General features: G+C 38.0%; 2 protein-coding genes across 4 annotated transcripts in view; one reads left to right on the forward strand and one right to left on the reverse strand.

Moving 5' to 3' along the window:
• LOC108406956 (survival of motor neuron protein) overlaps nucleotides 1–2,430 on the forward strand; it is a 37,808-nt gene extending 35,378 nt beyond the window's left edge. For all 3 annotated transcript variants that reach the window (XM_017675996.3, XM_073235375.1, XM_073235387.1), the window contains one exon: nucleotides 2,080–2,430. The gene's annotated coding sequence lies outside the window, so the exon portion shown is untranslated. The remainder of the gene's footprint in view (nucleotides 1–2,079) is intronic.
• A 5,369-nt stretch (nucleotides 2,431–7,799) lies between these two features.
• On the reverse strand, nucleotides 7,800–15,643 carry NAIP (NLR family apoptosis inhibitory protein). Its single transcript, XM_073213723.1, is given in 9 exon segments — nucleotides 7,800–8,346; nucleotides 10,218–10,313; nucleotides 10,648–10,669; nucleotides 10,672–10,820; nucleotides 13,977–14,084; nucleotides 15,082–15,288; nucleotides 15,291–15,333; nucleotides 15,336–15,428; nucleotides 15,431–15,643. Coding segments are annotated over 9 exon segments (1,401 nt in total). The 3' UTR covers nucleotides 7,800–7,876.
• Between the last annotated feature and the right edge of the window lie 280 nt (nucleotides 15,644–15,923).

Here is a 15,923-nt window from a genome sequence, read left to right on the forward strand (position 1 = left end):
AATACTGAAGGATGATACAATAGTGATGCTTTATTTCACTGCATCATTTATTATGTCATCCTTTTAGGTTATTACGTCTTTCCATGTTCTTATTATTTTAGTCTTCGTTTTTTCTTCAGCATAGCTGGAGATAACTGGTGAGTGCATTCATTATCTATTGCTGCATAACAAATTGCCCCAAAATTTAGAACTTTAAAACACAAATACTTACCTTCTTATTTCTGTGGGTCAGGAATCCATGAGCCACTTAGCAAGCAACACCACACCCACTTCTATAACTAGTCTCTGAATCACATATCATTCTACTTTTTTTCTTTAAAAGTAAGTCCAAGAAACCCTCCCACACTGCTGGTGAGAATGTAAGCTAGTTCAACCATTGTGGGAAGCAATATGGAGGTTCCTCAAAAAATTAAAAATAGAAGTACCATTTAACCCGGGGGAATTCCACTCCTAGGAATTTACCCAAAGAAAACAAATTCTTAGATTCAAAAACACATCTGCACTCCTATGTTTATTGCAGCACTATTTACAATAGCCAAGATATGGAAGCAACCTAAGTGCCCATCAGTAGATGAATGGATAAAAAAGATGTGGTACATATGCACAATGGAATACTATTAAGCCATAAGAAACAAACAAGTCCTACCATTTGCAACAACATGGATAGAGCCAAAGGGTATTATTCTCAGTGAAATAGGCAGAGAAAGACAAATACCAAATTATTTCCCTCATTTGTGGAGTATAACAATGAAGGAAGAAAATAGCAGAAGAAGGGACTCCAAGAAGAGACTAGCAGTTACCAAAGGGGAGGGGTGAGAGAGGGCAGGTAAGGAGGGAGGGAGAAGGTGATTGAGGGGTATCATGATTAGTGTACATGGTGTGTGGGGGGTCATGGGAAGACAGTATAGCACAGAGAAGGCAAACAGTGAATCTGTGGCATCTTACTACACTGATGGACAGTGACTGCAGTGGAGTATGGGTGGGGACTCGATAATATGGGTAAATTAGTAACCACATTGTTTTTCTTGTGAAACTTTCATAAGATTATATATCAATGATATCTTAAAAAAAAAAGTACAAGAGTCACAGGAATGGGAGTATACAGTCAACTGGAGGGGATGACCCAAGGGCCTAAATACCAAGAGGTAGGAATTATTGGGGACTATCTTGAAGGCTAGCTACCACAATGAGTTAATAAAAATATAATAATATATAATAATAATAAATACCACAGTGAGTTATAATAATAAAAACATAATCATAAGCAATATAAATATAATATAAATAAGATAAGGGATACAAAATCAGAAAGATTCTGTTTTAGATGTATAAGAGTTGCATAGAGTTATAGCAAGATAAGAGTTTTGGTTTGTTTTAGTAAATAAATTTTCTCTTTGTTCTTTGCCAGACCTCTAAGAAAGAGTTAATCATGAATCTTTACAGTTAGCTCTCCTCAAAAAAAAGTCAATGACTAGAATTGAGTCCAGTGGCCCCAGGTGATATGCCAGGGATTAATTTCCTCCTTCTGCTTTCCTTAAAAGATTTTTTTTATTCCCTTATCTATTGTTTATTAATTTTTCTCTGAACAGTACTTTAATTGTATTTTGTAGATTCTGTTGGGTAGAATATTACCATTTTCTAGATACTCCAAAATTTCGAGTTTTGTTTTCAACTCTAGAAATGTTTGTTTTAATTTCTAAGCAGATTTAATTTCCAGTTTTAATTGTATTATAGCTGAAGAATGTTGTTTGAATTGTTTTAATTACTATGTTTTTAAACATATGATTTTAACCATTGTTTTTAATATGCTTTAAATTCTATTAGGAGAGATCAAATACCAGTGTACCTTAGAATTTAAAAAATATATTCTTGGATTTTTACTCTTCCAAATGAATTGACTTTCCCATAGATTGAAATTAATATTACATTGTCTTTATTATTTATTACATCTGCATACTTTTATTCTAGTTGTATTTACCATGAAAAGTATATTGCTTTCCATTTTCTCATTATGATTTTATAAGAAAACAGCCTTTTAAATTTCATAATTGTATCTAGACTTTTTTCTTTCAAATTCAGGTGCAACTCTCTCCCAAGGAGAATGGTTTTCTGATGTGTCCTGGTTGATGTGAATGGAAATTTCATCATTTTCTTCATGAACCCTTGTTGGGTAGCACAGTCATCTGCATTACCTCTTGTTGCAAGTGATTCATGCTTATGTAACCCACCAGGTGTTTCAAGGGACTAACGTTTAAAAACTAAACATTGGAAATGTGGGTAATTAAAAGAAACTCAAGGTCACATATGCTACAGAGAAGTTAAGTCTGTCAAAATCACAGCTGAGCACATTTGTATATTGTAACTTTCTTAAGTATGTTAAACTTTTATTAGTGCCTTTAAAAATAAACCATAGTTTTTTTTAAACCTTGATTCTCTGAATATTTCTCTTTGGAATATATTTGGTGAGATGGAGTCTGTCTAAAGATGTAGAAAGAAAACTACTGGTACTTACCTGGATAAGGGGTAGGATTGTAAAGGTCTAACCAATTATAAACCAATGTTGTTAATGATCCAAGGTTCGGAACAAAGGCTGGCTGAAGCTGAGTATCACAGAAACTGGACCTGGCCAGCCAGGAATCAAAGTGATGCTATGTTTTTTGAAAGCCATGTTGTCATTCTCTTCCCCATACCTTCTCTCGTCTGCCTCTCCTGGCATTCTCTGCATCCTCCTCATGCCTACTGCCTGACACGGCTGCCTAAGCCATTCTTCATCACTACCTTGCAGTTCCATCTACCATCCAGTGACTACAGGTGTATCTCTCAGTTCAGACTCTCAGGAGAGGTGTAATGTATCCTTTCAGGTTAGTCTAAGTATCAGACCACGCACCTGGGCTTCTCCCTAGGCCATTTAGCTGTGGGAGAAGAAGTTAATACAGTAAGTGTTCCTTCTTTCAGAAGCTTTGCCTGGGTAAACTAAATGTGCCTGGCATATTAGTAGCTGTTGGGTACATATTTGTTAAATAAATGAATATTCAGTGCCTGTGAAGTAAGCTTCTATCATTTTTTATGACAGCCAGTATTTTATACATTTAGTGTATTTTAAATGCCTAACTATGTACCAGGTTAAATTTAACTATGAAGGTAGCTTGCTTGCTTTCTAAGATGTTTTTGGATGGTGCCTTGCTTAATACCAAATACAGCTGGAGAGTGGTTGTACCTTCAGGTAAACCATTCATTTCCTAAGTATTGAACTTTGTGGGCTAAGTACTCTTCTAGGTGCTTTGGGAGACATCGGTGAGTAAAACAGATGAAAAGTTCCTGCTTTCGGCCGTGGGAACAAGCTAGTAAACAAGTGAAATTTATAAGGTAGCAGATAATGATAAATCCAATACAGAAAAGTGAAGCAGGGAAAGGGGTTAAGCAGCGTGGGATTGGAAGTGGGGATGCTTTTTTAAAAAGAATGGTCAGGGAACTTGAGGGGATGTTTGAGCAGAGATCTGAAGGAAATGAAAGTAAAGGGAGAATCTCCTAGGCAAAGGAAATGACAAATGCAAAGGCATAAGACAGGAGTGTGTTTAGCATGTTAAGGAAATGGCCAAGAAACCACTGTTGCTGCATTGGAAGTGAGCTAGAGGAGGTTGTTATGGAGGTCAGAGAGGTAGCCAGGGATCAGGTCATATGTAGGCCATTGTAAAGTTTTCAGCATTTACATGGAGCTTACATGGAATCCACTGGAAGGTTTTGAACCAAATGTGTTGCATGATCTGATTTATAAGACTTTCCTCTGTTGAAAAGTCCGTAATTACCCAGGGAGGAAGCAGGCCAGCTAGTTAAAGGCCAGTGGGTAGCAGTGGTTGAATCTGAGTGTATTTGCAAGTAGAGTTCAGGCTTTGTCAAGAGTACATGTGGAATATGAAAGAGAGGAGTCAAGGATGACACCCAAGGTTTTTGGCATAAGCAAGTGGAAGAATAAAGTTGGAATTTCATGAAATGGACAAGTCTACAGAAAGAAAACTTACATGGAAAGGAAGGATAGGAGTTCAGTTTGGACATGTGCATTTTGAGGTGCCCATTAAAAAAAGTTGGATACAAGTAAAGAGTTCAGAGGAGAGATCTGGGCTAGAGATGAAAATTTAGAAGTTAGCATAGACTTGGAATTTAAAGCCATTCAAAAGGTGAGATATCCAAAGAAGTGCATTTGCACTCACTGAAAAACATTACTTCAGAAATGAGGCAAGATGAAACAAGGCAAGAGATGTCAGAGGAAAAGTCCGGGATAATTGCAATGTTTAGAGATCAGTTATGAAGAGAAACAATAAGGAGACAGGGAAAGCTCTGAGTTAGGAGGCAACCCAGAAGGGATGCCCTGGAAGCCAAGTGAAGCCGGTGTTTTGAGGAGAGAGTGGTGGGCTGTATCAAAGCTACTGCTGGGACAAATGCTCTCAAGTCAAACAGGCTGAGGACTGCGAAGGGGTCCTTAAATTTACAAATGTGGAGGTCTGTGGTGACCCTCTTAAGAGCTGTTTTGGTGGAATAGAGGAGGTAAAAGCCTGGTGGTAGAGAATGTGAGAGAGAACACTTGAAGACAGTACATACAAACAGGTCTTTCAAGGAATTTTGTATTATATCTGAATTTTTGTTGAATTTGGATACTAGTAAAATCATATTTGTTACAGCTTTGTTTTAGAGTTTTGGTGAATCTTGTTTCCATTGCATGTATGTATATAAATGTGTATAAATTTGTGTAAAATTCATTTTTACTGTGGGTCATGATGAAAAGTTTGATAAATACGGAGTTAGAGCAAGAAGGTGCAGAGAATGTTTAGAAAAGAGGTTGAGGATGTTGGGTGTGTTACTCTTGGGAGCATAGTGGAAGGATTAGGGAGCTGGAGAGGTTTGGGATCTGTGATCAAAAAGGGAGAAATATTACAAATAAAAAGCAAAATATTTTTGAGAATAGAATCATAAGGACTTCTGTTTTAGTAACGGTAGACTGGGTTATTTGAACCAACCTCCTCTCCTATTACCACCAACAATGAAAGCAGAAAATATGCAATATAGTATTTTTAGACTATCTCCTTAAAAGTTCCAAAAAACTGACAAGAACTTCCTGGCCAAACCCAAGGAAGTACAGAAACTCAAAAAGTGTCTATGCTGGCTATAATACAAATTTATTACCTCTATTTGAAACGCTGTTTTGGTCTCCCCTCCCAACTGTGCCTAGGCCATTCTTACTTCAGGTCTCGATAGAAGTCTTATTTCCTCAAAGAGGCCTTCCCTGACCCCAAACTAGATTGAGTTCTGCTATCAACAGGAGAGGAGAGAAAGAGTGAAAAAGAACTGGGCAACAGCTACGTGCACATTGGCCAAAAACTTCCCTAAACTGAAAAGACATCAAGCCACAGGTTTGGTAAGCTCAAACAAAGCTCCTAGCGCAGTAAGGACAAAGACACCCTCACGCGGGCACACTACAGTGCCACCACCATCTGATTCCACTTGGCGACCGAAACAAAATACCCAACCCCAAGTAGTTACACTGGAGGCTAGGGTCCAACACGTGCACTTGGAGGGGACCCAGTACAGTCCAAAGTAACTTCCAGAAAGGGGGGGAGATACCTCACTTTGAAGGGCACAACAAAAAGACTGACAGCTGGCCAAACAAAAGAGATGGTGGAAGACAGTACTGTGAAAGAACCTGTGCCTAAACAGAACTCTGCACTCACTGGAAAACATTACTTCAGAAATAAGGCATTTGATGAAAGGTATTTTCAGACAAAAAGTAAAATGCACTACCAGCTGACCCAAAGGAAAGGAAATACTAGAGGAGGTCCTCAGGCAGAAGGAACAGACTCTTGGTAGATGAATGGAAATACAGGAGACTAAGGAATGGCAGATTAAGCATTTGGGACTCTAAATAAATGACTTTAAAAACAATAATAATGTGCAGGGTTTCAGTTTGTGTAGAATTAAAATAATAGGGCAAATGGCTCGAGGGAGGTAAGAATTAAATATTCTAGAGTACTGATTTATATATGTGACCATCTAATAATTTAGGAATGCATAGTTTAGTATATGATACCATTAAAAAAATAAGAATGTATAACTAATAGACAAGGAACAATGGAATGACAAATGAAGAGAGGAGGAAAAAAGGAACAAAGGGGACAAATAGCAAAAAAGATACACAACTGTAAGTACAGTAAATATAAATAAATATTCCAAGTAGAAATAAAAGATTAATAGATTGCATTTGAAAAAAATTATATATTTGTAAGAGGCATACCTTAAATATAAGGGCATAATAAGATTGAAAGGAAAAGACAAGATACAAGTACCAAGGGAATGTTGACGTGGCTCTATTAATGTTTTGGTGAAATAACTAACATTAAGGCAAGAAATGTGAGAAATAAGGTTGATCTGCCAGGAAGATCTAATCTAAATTTTTATGTATCTAGGTTTAAAATATATCAAGTGAATATAAAACTGAAAAGAAAAGACAACCAGTCAATCATGGGTGATTTTAACATAACTTTCCCAGTTAGTAATAAAGCAGACAAAAAAAATCAATAAAAATATCAAAGATTTGAACAATTCTTTTAACACTTGATTTATAGAAACTCATTCAAGTGAATATGGAGCATTTATAAAGTTGACCATTTTAGTATGTATTTTGTATTTTGATGGCCCATAATACAAGTCACATTTCAGAACTGAAATCGTACAGTGTATGCTTTATGATAACAGTGAAATTAAGCTAGAAACCAGAACCAAAAGGTTATTAGAAAATTCCTCAAATATCTGGAAATTAAGTAATAAGTTTCTAAATAACTGGTATGGCCAAAAAAATGACAACTAAAATTAAAAAATATTTTGAACTAAGGAGAATGGAAATATAGCATGTAAAACCTGTGAGAGGGCTTCGTCTATCTCAAGTAGGACACACACAAAGTAAATTATATCCAAAGACAATAGAATGAGATCATAGAGGTAAGAGCAGAAATGAATGAATGAAAAACAGAAATTTTTTTAACTTAAAAAAATTTGATAGACCAATCAAGTGGGGGGGAAAGTGCACAAATTACTAATATTAGGAATAAAAAGGAATATTACTAGGCACTGTAGAGATACTTTAAAAGATTATATATATTCTGAGCAATTTTAGATGAATTTAAACATACCTAGAAAAACACAGCTTGCCTAAATGTACCAATCACAAAGCATAAAAATATACCAAAGAAGAATGACAGTGAGACACCACTACAGATTCATCAGAATGCCTGCAGTTTAAGGGGTCACAATATCAATCAAATCGTGGCCAGAATGTGAAACAACTGCTGGTAGGGATGTAAATTAGTACAACTATGGAAAATAATATCCCATGTAACTCAGAAATTACACCCCTAGAAATACCTCCATTATGCACCAAAGGTCATGTGTAAGAATGTTCATGGCATTATTCGTAGTAGCCAAACAGTGGAAACAGTTCAAATATCCATACCTAAACTGGGGTCTATATAGTCACAGAGTTGATAAACTCGAGCCGCACGCATCAATATTAAGGATGAATATCATAAATGTAACATTGAACCAAAAAGGCAGCCACAAGAGTACATACCACATAGGATTCCATTATACTGAAGTTTAAAATGGATAAAACCCTGGTGAAAGCAAGCAGTACAGTGCTCACCTTTGGGAAGGAGAAGAATATGTCAGGCAGGATACAAAGGCAGCCTCTGGGATGTTTGTCATACTTGATATTAGAATCTGGATGATTATTACCCATGCACATGTAACAAAATTTTCAAGTATGTTCATCTGGAAATTCATTGAGCTGGATGTTTATGCTGTGTGTCCTTTTCTGTATGTGTATTAATCTTCAATTTTTAAAAAGTACATGGAGGTTATGTGGCCAGGCATCTGAAACACCAGGTTTCAAAACACAGACTTGAAGGATTATATAGTCTAAAATAGGAGACCATCTTTTACTTTCACATCTGACCAGAATGAACCTAAATCCACAGGACACTGGAGGGAATAATATGTTAGCAAAAAATGAGGAAATTTGTCGAACATTTTTATAGGAGCAAATGTTTTTATAGACATTTTGAGCAGAAAGCCTGGTAATACCACTGGCTTTCATGCAAGCTGAAAGTTTATCTGAAGGTAACTCAGCAATTTGCATCACACTGTCATCATTGAAAGTATGGCAAAATGAGACTCAGAGACATCAGAGATGCTGGCACCGCTGGCTGATCAGTTTGGCTACTTGATGAATCCCTTCCCCAATAAGAAGGATCAATTCTTCCAGGTCATTAAGAGAACCTAAAGTAAAGGCTGTTCTCCATTCTATGTGTTCCCAAAGAATAATAATCTATAGCCTCAAAATCCTGCATGGTTCGGGAGGCCACGAGGAGCATAGAGGCTCTTGTCTTTCTCTCCAAGGGTAAGAAAGGGGTCACCCTATACCTTAATCCTCATTGCTACATCCACACAACCATTCCTCCACCTGCCCCCAACCAATCTTTCCTGCACTGAAGTCCAGGTTGCCTAACATCCCCATTTCCTCTTTCAAACTGAAGCTTCAACTGGCCTCCAGGATGCTCCGCGGCCTTCAGGCCCCTCCCTTTCAGTCCCACCTCCTGTCACGCTCAGTGATTTCTGCCTCTGCCTCTCAGCACTAAACGCTCACAGTCCACCACACAGCTTTCGTGTTCACCCTGGTCTCTCCCTGAGCATGGTACATTCGGGTGATCCCGAGAAAGTTGAGGAGGTTCTTTACTTCTAAGACCTTATACCTGGAAAGGTTTTTGAACACTTTCTAGCATAAAACAGTCTCAGGCTTATCTTTTACTTACCCGTCCTAGTTCTTTTGTCAGCCATCTCTCCAAGGACCCTGGTTTAAGGGAGGCCACTATTTAGAAATTCAATATCTGGGCATTTGCTGCGCCCATGCTACTAACTAGGGTGCTTTCCTGTCTCTCAGTTGACTAATCTGAAATATATATATATATGTGTGTGTGTGTGTGTGTGTGTGTGTGTGTGTGTGTGTGTGTGTGTGTGTGTGTGTAGATACATGGCACACTGTGTAGCTTTTTATCTATGTATATAGATTAAAAATCATGAGTCCATAACAGTACTTCCAATTCTAATTTAATACCTCAAAGTTCTTTCTAGCCTCTCCTTTCAGTATTTATAAACTCCTTTTCCAACAGTGAAGAGGCTTAGCTCTCGTTACACTCAGTGTATTTGCTTCATCATCCTGTTGCCATGCCAGCCGCCTCCTTGCCACCTGACCCCTCCTGTTCTTCCCCCACCCGCACACCCCCTCCAGAGGAAGGAAAGAGACCCACGTGATCGTTTGAGAAGTACTGCCTTATACTCCACATCTCCTGTGACTCCCCTTACATTTTCCTGTGTTAAAAACAAGACAACAGGCCCAAAATAGAGTTGTTTACGGTAAGCCCCAAGCCACCAAACGGAGACTTGACTTCTTTACAGTTTTCAGCTCTCCCAGAAGTGGAATTTTAAGCCAGTCAATCAGGAATTACCTGATTAGCACTCGTTAGGTAATCTGCCTGATAGACCTCTGGTGTCCCCAAAGGAAAATAACCACCCCGCCTTTTTTTTTTTTTTTTTTTGCTTAGTATGGCTTCCTTATTCCTGCTCCCTTTCAGCCTGCAAAGTCATTTTGTACAGCTCCTTGGAGCTCCTTTCCATCTGCTAGTTTGGATGCTGCCTGATTTGAATCCATTTTTGCCAAATTAACTTTGAAAGAAATGCTAATGCGCCTCAGTTTTATCTTTTAACACCTGTTAGAATTCCTTTCCATGAGCCTTTGATAATTTAGTAATCAAAACTGAAAAAAGAATATGAGCTCTTTCTGTAGTTATCACGTTGTTAAAGCTGGGTTTTCACATGTTGAGTTTTCTTTACCTGAGAAGATATCCCAGAAACCTTTGAAATAACGGGGACTAAACATGTTTGGAATGAATATTTGACAATGAAATTGAATAATGCAATAATGACCAAATATGTTCAAAGCAGTGTCACTGAAAACATCACTCCAAATGAGATCAGCTGAGATCAAGGCAGTGGGGGATAAAGTGGAACAGCACTGCCCCTCCAAGTGAACAAGGCAGCTAATACACAGCATGATTTGCTGTAACTAATGCAAATTAGGAGAACTGGTTGGGGCAGTGAGAGTCAGGGAAAGGCACTATTCTGTAACATTCCAAATTTTTCATATGTTTCCTTATCAGGAAATTGTTCAAGATTTAATATCTTAAGAGAAATAAAATTCAGCAAAATGATGACTATAAAAGGAAAAATAAAAATTTAGTTATGTCAGCTATATATCTCTTCTACCAAAAAATGATGTATTTAGAGAGTATTTTTAAAGTGATGGAAATTAATAATTCAGGTTGGTTGAATTAGTATGTCTAAGTGTATAAAATACTTCTCAGGAAATAATTCTGTTAACCAGAAATGTTTAAACTTCTAGAAACAAATACATCTTATTATTTGTGAATTCATTTAAAATCAGAGATCTATTGCAATAGTTTTGTTCTTTGACCACTTTCTAAAAGTTTTTAAAATGATTATCCACAGAAGCATCTTAAACCAAAATTTTGCAAGTATAGATCTTACCAAATGGGATGGCTGCAAAAAAAATGGTCCAGAAAACTTAATTTCATTAAGTTTCTTGCAGGAAGTAAATACAATCATGAGAGTCTCAAAATCTGCAAAGAAATCATATTGCAGATGGAAAACTTGAAGATTTGGAGACTTCTGAATTGATTTGACTAAAATATCAAAGATTTCTGAAATTAGCAAATTTCTATCAGAATTAGTCATATAATTACTATTTTGTTTCAACAGTACTGAATTAACACAAAGCACTAAAATGTAAAGATCCAAGAATAGGGTCAAGGCTAAGGTTTGGATTCTGCAGCTGACTAGGGAGCTACATGAACGTGGACACATAGAAACTACACATACTCTGGGCAAACTCACTATGGTCACCATTGACTTTAACATCCTAATTATCTCTGAAGTTTGTGCGTGACATTTACAATGTAGGAATACTATACAAAAACAAAAGCAATAACAACTCTGAAGTAAAATCTAAATTTGGTGCAAAAATTGCCGATAAACAAGAAAACTATCACTTCCAGCTTCAGCTTCAGAGAATATTTTTGCATGCAGCTCTGCATCTTGATTCCATAGAGTTTTACATTTCCTCAGTCTTTAGTGTTCAGTGTTTACTATACTAAGGAATTGATGATGCTTAAGTCATTTTGCTAAATGATGTAGTTACAAAACATGGCTGCACAAGTCATCTGTCAACCGTGAGGATAGGCTGGTGACAAACAGGGAAATGCTCCCAGTTGCTACCAGTCAGCAGATGTGTAAGTTGCAATGTAAGAGCAACTTAAACATAATAAACTCTTATGAACTATGTTGGAGAAACAGTATACTGGTAGTTAAGAGCTCAGACAGTAGTCATAATTCCTGTGTTTGAATTGCACATTTACCATTTCTTTAGCTGAGTGACTTGACCAAATTATTTAACCTCTGTACCTCAATTTTTCCAGCTGTAAAATGAAAATAATTATAGTATTTTACCTAATAAAACGGGCATGAAGATTAAATGAGTTAATGTTTGTAAAGTACTTAGAATAATACCTAACCTGTAGTCAGGGTTTAATAATTACAAATAGCTCTCTGCTTTTTTAATTGAGAAGGAGTGCTATGTTCACAATTTACCATGGATTCAAGCTATACTGTTAGATACAAAGAAGCACTAATTCTTAAATTATTGGCCAAGTAGCTTTTCCAAATGATGTAAGAAAAAAAAATCCAATTGCCATCCTTACCTAGTTTGGAAGAACCATACTCAGCTGAAACTTGGATCAATAATTTCTCTGTATGGTGAAGATTTAGGAATTCTTCAGGAATGACTGAAAAAAACACTTTTATCTTCCAGATTCACACAGTTCTTTCAGGCACAGGAATTTATCCAATTAGGAAAGAGTTGATCTAAAAAGTGCAGTTTCCCATTATTAATCAAAAGATTTCCGAATGGAAAACTTGAAGCACATTTTGATTCATCAAGCTATTTTCCTATTTTCAAATGAAAACTTTTACATACTGTAAACTTTCCTTTTTAGAAAGTACATATAAGTTTGCTACTGGCACAAGAACAGAGCCACAGACCAGTGGAACAGAACAGAGACTCCAGATATTAACCCAAACATATATGATCAATTAATATATGATAAAGGAGCCATGGACATACAATGAGGAAATTACAGTCTCTTCAACAGATGGTCCTGGCAAAACTGGACAGCTACATGTAAGAGAATGAAACTGGATCATTGTCTAACCACATACACAAAAGTAAATTCGAAATGGATCAAAGACCTGAATGTAAGTCATGAAACCATAAAACTCTTAGAAAAAAACATAGGCAAAAATCTCTTGGACATAAACATGAATGACTTCTTTGTGAACATATCTCCCCGGGCAAGGGAAACAAAAGCAAAAATGAACAAGTGGGACTATATCAAGCTGAAAAGCTTCTGTACAGCAAAGGACACCATCAATAGAACAAAAAGGTTCCCTACAGTATATGCGAGAATATATTCATAAATGACAGATCCGATAAAGGGTTGACATCCAAAATATATAAAGAGCTCACACACCTCAACAAACAAAAAGCAAATAATCCAATTAAAAAATGGGCAGAGGAGCTGAACAGACAGTTCTCTAAAGAAGAAATTCAAATGGCCAACAGACACATGAGAAGATGCTCCACATCACTAGTCATCAGAGAAATGCAAATTAAAACCATAATGAGATATCACCTCACACCAGTAAGGATCACCACCATCCAAAAGACAAACAACAAATGTTGGCAAGGTTGCGGAGAAAGGGGAACCCACCTACACTGCTGGTAGGAATGCAAATTAGTTCAACCATTGTGGAAAGCAGTATGGAGGTTCCTCAAACAGCTCAAAATAGAAATACAGTTTGACCCAGGAATTCCACTTCTAGGAATTTACCCTAAGAATGAAGCAGCCCAGTTTGAAAAAGACAGATGCACCCCTGTTTATCGCAGTCTATAGCACTACTTTGAAGGGGGAAGTCTAGTAACCATAATACTGTGTTTTGCAGCATATACAGATTACCTACTGTACAGGAAGCCTGAGCTACTTTCAGTTTTTACAGAAATAAATAAGACATCTCAACAAATTGTGCTGACACCACTGGATTTCCACTCACAAAAGAATAAAGTTGGACCCCTGCCTCCCACCACCACACACAAAATTAACCTAAAGCATTGGGATAAATCTTCATGACCAAGAAACCTAAAGCACTAGCAAAAAAGAACAAACAGGTAAGTTGGACCTAAGTGCCCATCAGTAGATGAATGGATAAAGAAGATGTGGTACATATACACAATGCAATATTATTCAGCCATAAGAAGAAAACAAATCCTATCATTTGCAACAACATGGATGGAGCTAGAGGGTATTATGCTCAGTGAAATAAGCCAGGCGGAGAAAGACAAGTATCAAATGATTTCACTCATCTGTGGAGTATAAGAACAAAAAAAACTGAAAGAGCAAAACAGCAGCAGACTCACAGAACCCAAGAATGGATTAACAGTTACCAAAGGGAAAGGGACTGGGAGGATGGGTGGGAAGGGAGGGATAAGGGGGGGGAAAAAGAAAGTAGGCATTACAATTAGCATGTATAATGTGGTGGTGGGGGGCACAGGGAGGGCTGTGCAACACAGAGAAGGCAAGTAGTGATTCTACAGCATCTTACTATGCTGATGGACAGTGACTGTAATGGGGTTTGTGGGGGGAACTTGGTGATGGGGGGAGTCTAGTAAACATAATGTTTCTCATGTAATTGTAGATTAGATACCAAAAAGAAAAGATAATTACAAGCAAGAACTATTTTTCTACCTACTTGGGGAACCACCTGGCATGCATGTTCCTTCCAAGCATCATCTCCTTCTTCCCCATTCCCCAAACATTCCCCACAGGAAGAACACTGCGCAGTGCCCTGTTTACCTACATTTGAAGGGAAACCTTTAGATCACTCAGCAACGGCACCTTGGCACAGGCCAGACAGACCGCACTGTGCATGAAACGTGCTCCAGCACGTCTGTCTGCTCACATTCTCCTCTGGCTGAATCTCTCCCCACAGCCCTTCTGCCCTAAATGGCTACTTTCTAAGTCAGGGATCCCACTCCTTGAACAATGGCCATACCTCACATGTAAAACTCTAAACTGTTTAATTACAAGTCTACCTCAGTTGCTTCCTAGAGCAGGTGTTTTGCTGTCTGAGCTCCCAGAGCCAAAGTAAGAGGGAAGCAAAGAAACTCCAGCACTCAAAGCACAGTGAGAGGACCTAAGCTGTAGTTTTGCCATGAAATTTCCGTGGAAACTAAGGCACTTTTCTTAAACATTTTGAGCCGCAATGAGCTCAGCTGTGAAATGGGGGAAGGAACATGTTTGTTGGATTACAATTAGTGCTTAATTCATGCGCAGCATCAAGTAGGTACTCAGTAACGGCAGCTGCTGCTGTTATTACCACCGTTCTCATTCACACGTGTCAGATCATGTATGACATGGTTAGGACAATTCAAACAAAGTGCAATTTGCTGAAATGCAGTTTGCCTTACACATTAGAGTTAGCTTCCAATACTGCCACAATGAAAAGAATCAAAGTTCACATATGAACAGCAAAAGGAGGAAGCATGAGAAAGAGACTGGGCTCAGGCTGACCTCATGATTTGTTTCGGGGGCCTTACGAATATAGTCAGAATTGTCTAAAATCCAAAAATAAGGGAAAGTAGCTTTGTTATTTTATATGCATTTGGCAAAGTAACACATTGTACTAACCATAAAATAAAACTGAAGTTACTCAAGTTGAATTTTAACAAAATAGACCTTATACCTAATTGAGGGGTTTTAACAAGTGAGAGAAAATTCACAAAAGATTGCAACCGAAATACAGAACCTAGACATAAAACTCCAGAAAAATACTTCAGAAATTTCAAAGTACCTGTAAAGACGAAGCCTGCAGCCAAGAGCTGCCTTAGGTATAAGCCTTGGGCATAGAATGGCCAGTTCTTGAAGGATTGGAGTCTGGCCTTCTCTTGCTGGTACCTTGATTTGTCCTCTCCCAGCTTGTTCTCTGGATCCTTCACTCTTACATCATACTTGGCAATGTTACCAACATGTTTGTCCAAAAGGGACTCACAGTCTGGATGTGGTCTTCTATAGGGAGCCTCAGGAGGCTGGCACCAAAGAGGCTCTCAAGCAACAGCAGAAACATGGAATCCCAGACTTTACGCCAGTGATATAAAACCCAGCCGCTGCCATCTCCTGTGGTGTCCATGAGCTGTGCGTCACTCACAGGTCCCAGAAGTCTTTAACCTTTTCGCTTCACTGCACATTTTTGAGTTAAAGCCTTTCTGCCTTTTGCCTCGTTCTTTCCGCTCCTCCTCTTCCATTTCTTTTGCAAATTGAACTGCATCTATGCCTAGAGGAACAAACACCTTCGGGAGCAAAACAGAATCAAACTGTGAAATCCTCTCGTCAGAGGCCTTCTCCCAGGTGGCCATCTTCTGAAAGGGGAAAGAAAAGTAGCCTGATGAACATTTCCTCCTGGTTTACTAGTCCTGAGATATTTTTGACCCTTTTATTCTTACTGATTATTCTGAACAACCCTGATTTCTGTTCATCATTTACTGCAATTTGGAGCAAATGTGCTGGTAGGCCTGTGAAAGCATCTCTCGCTTCAGGCTGCCTCCCTAAAGCCAGCTTACCGGGGCAGTCCAGGCATTTGCGGGGCCTCTTATCTCAGCATCAGTCACCACTTACGTTCAAACGCATAAAATAGGC

The sequence above is a fragment of the Manis javanica genome, chromosome 1 (assembly GCF_040802235.1).
Source record: "Manis javanica isolate MJ-LG chromosome 1, MJ_LKY, whole genome shotgun sequence".
Lineage (NCBI taxonomy): Eukaryota > Metazoa > Chordata > Mammalia > Pholidota > Manidae > Manis > Manis javanica.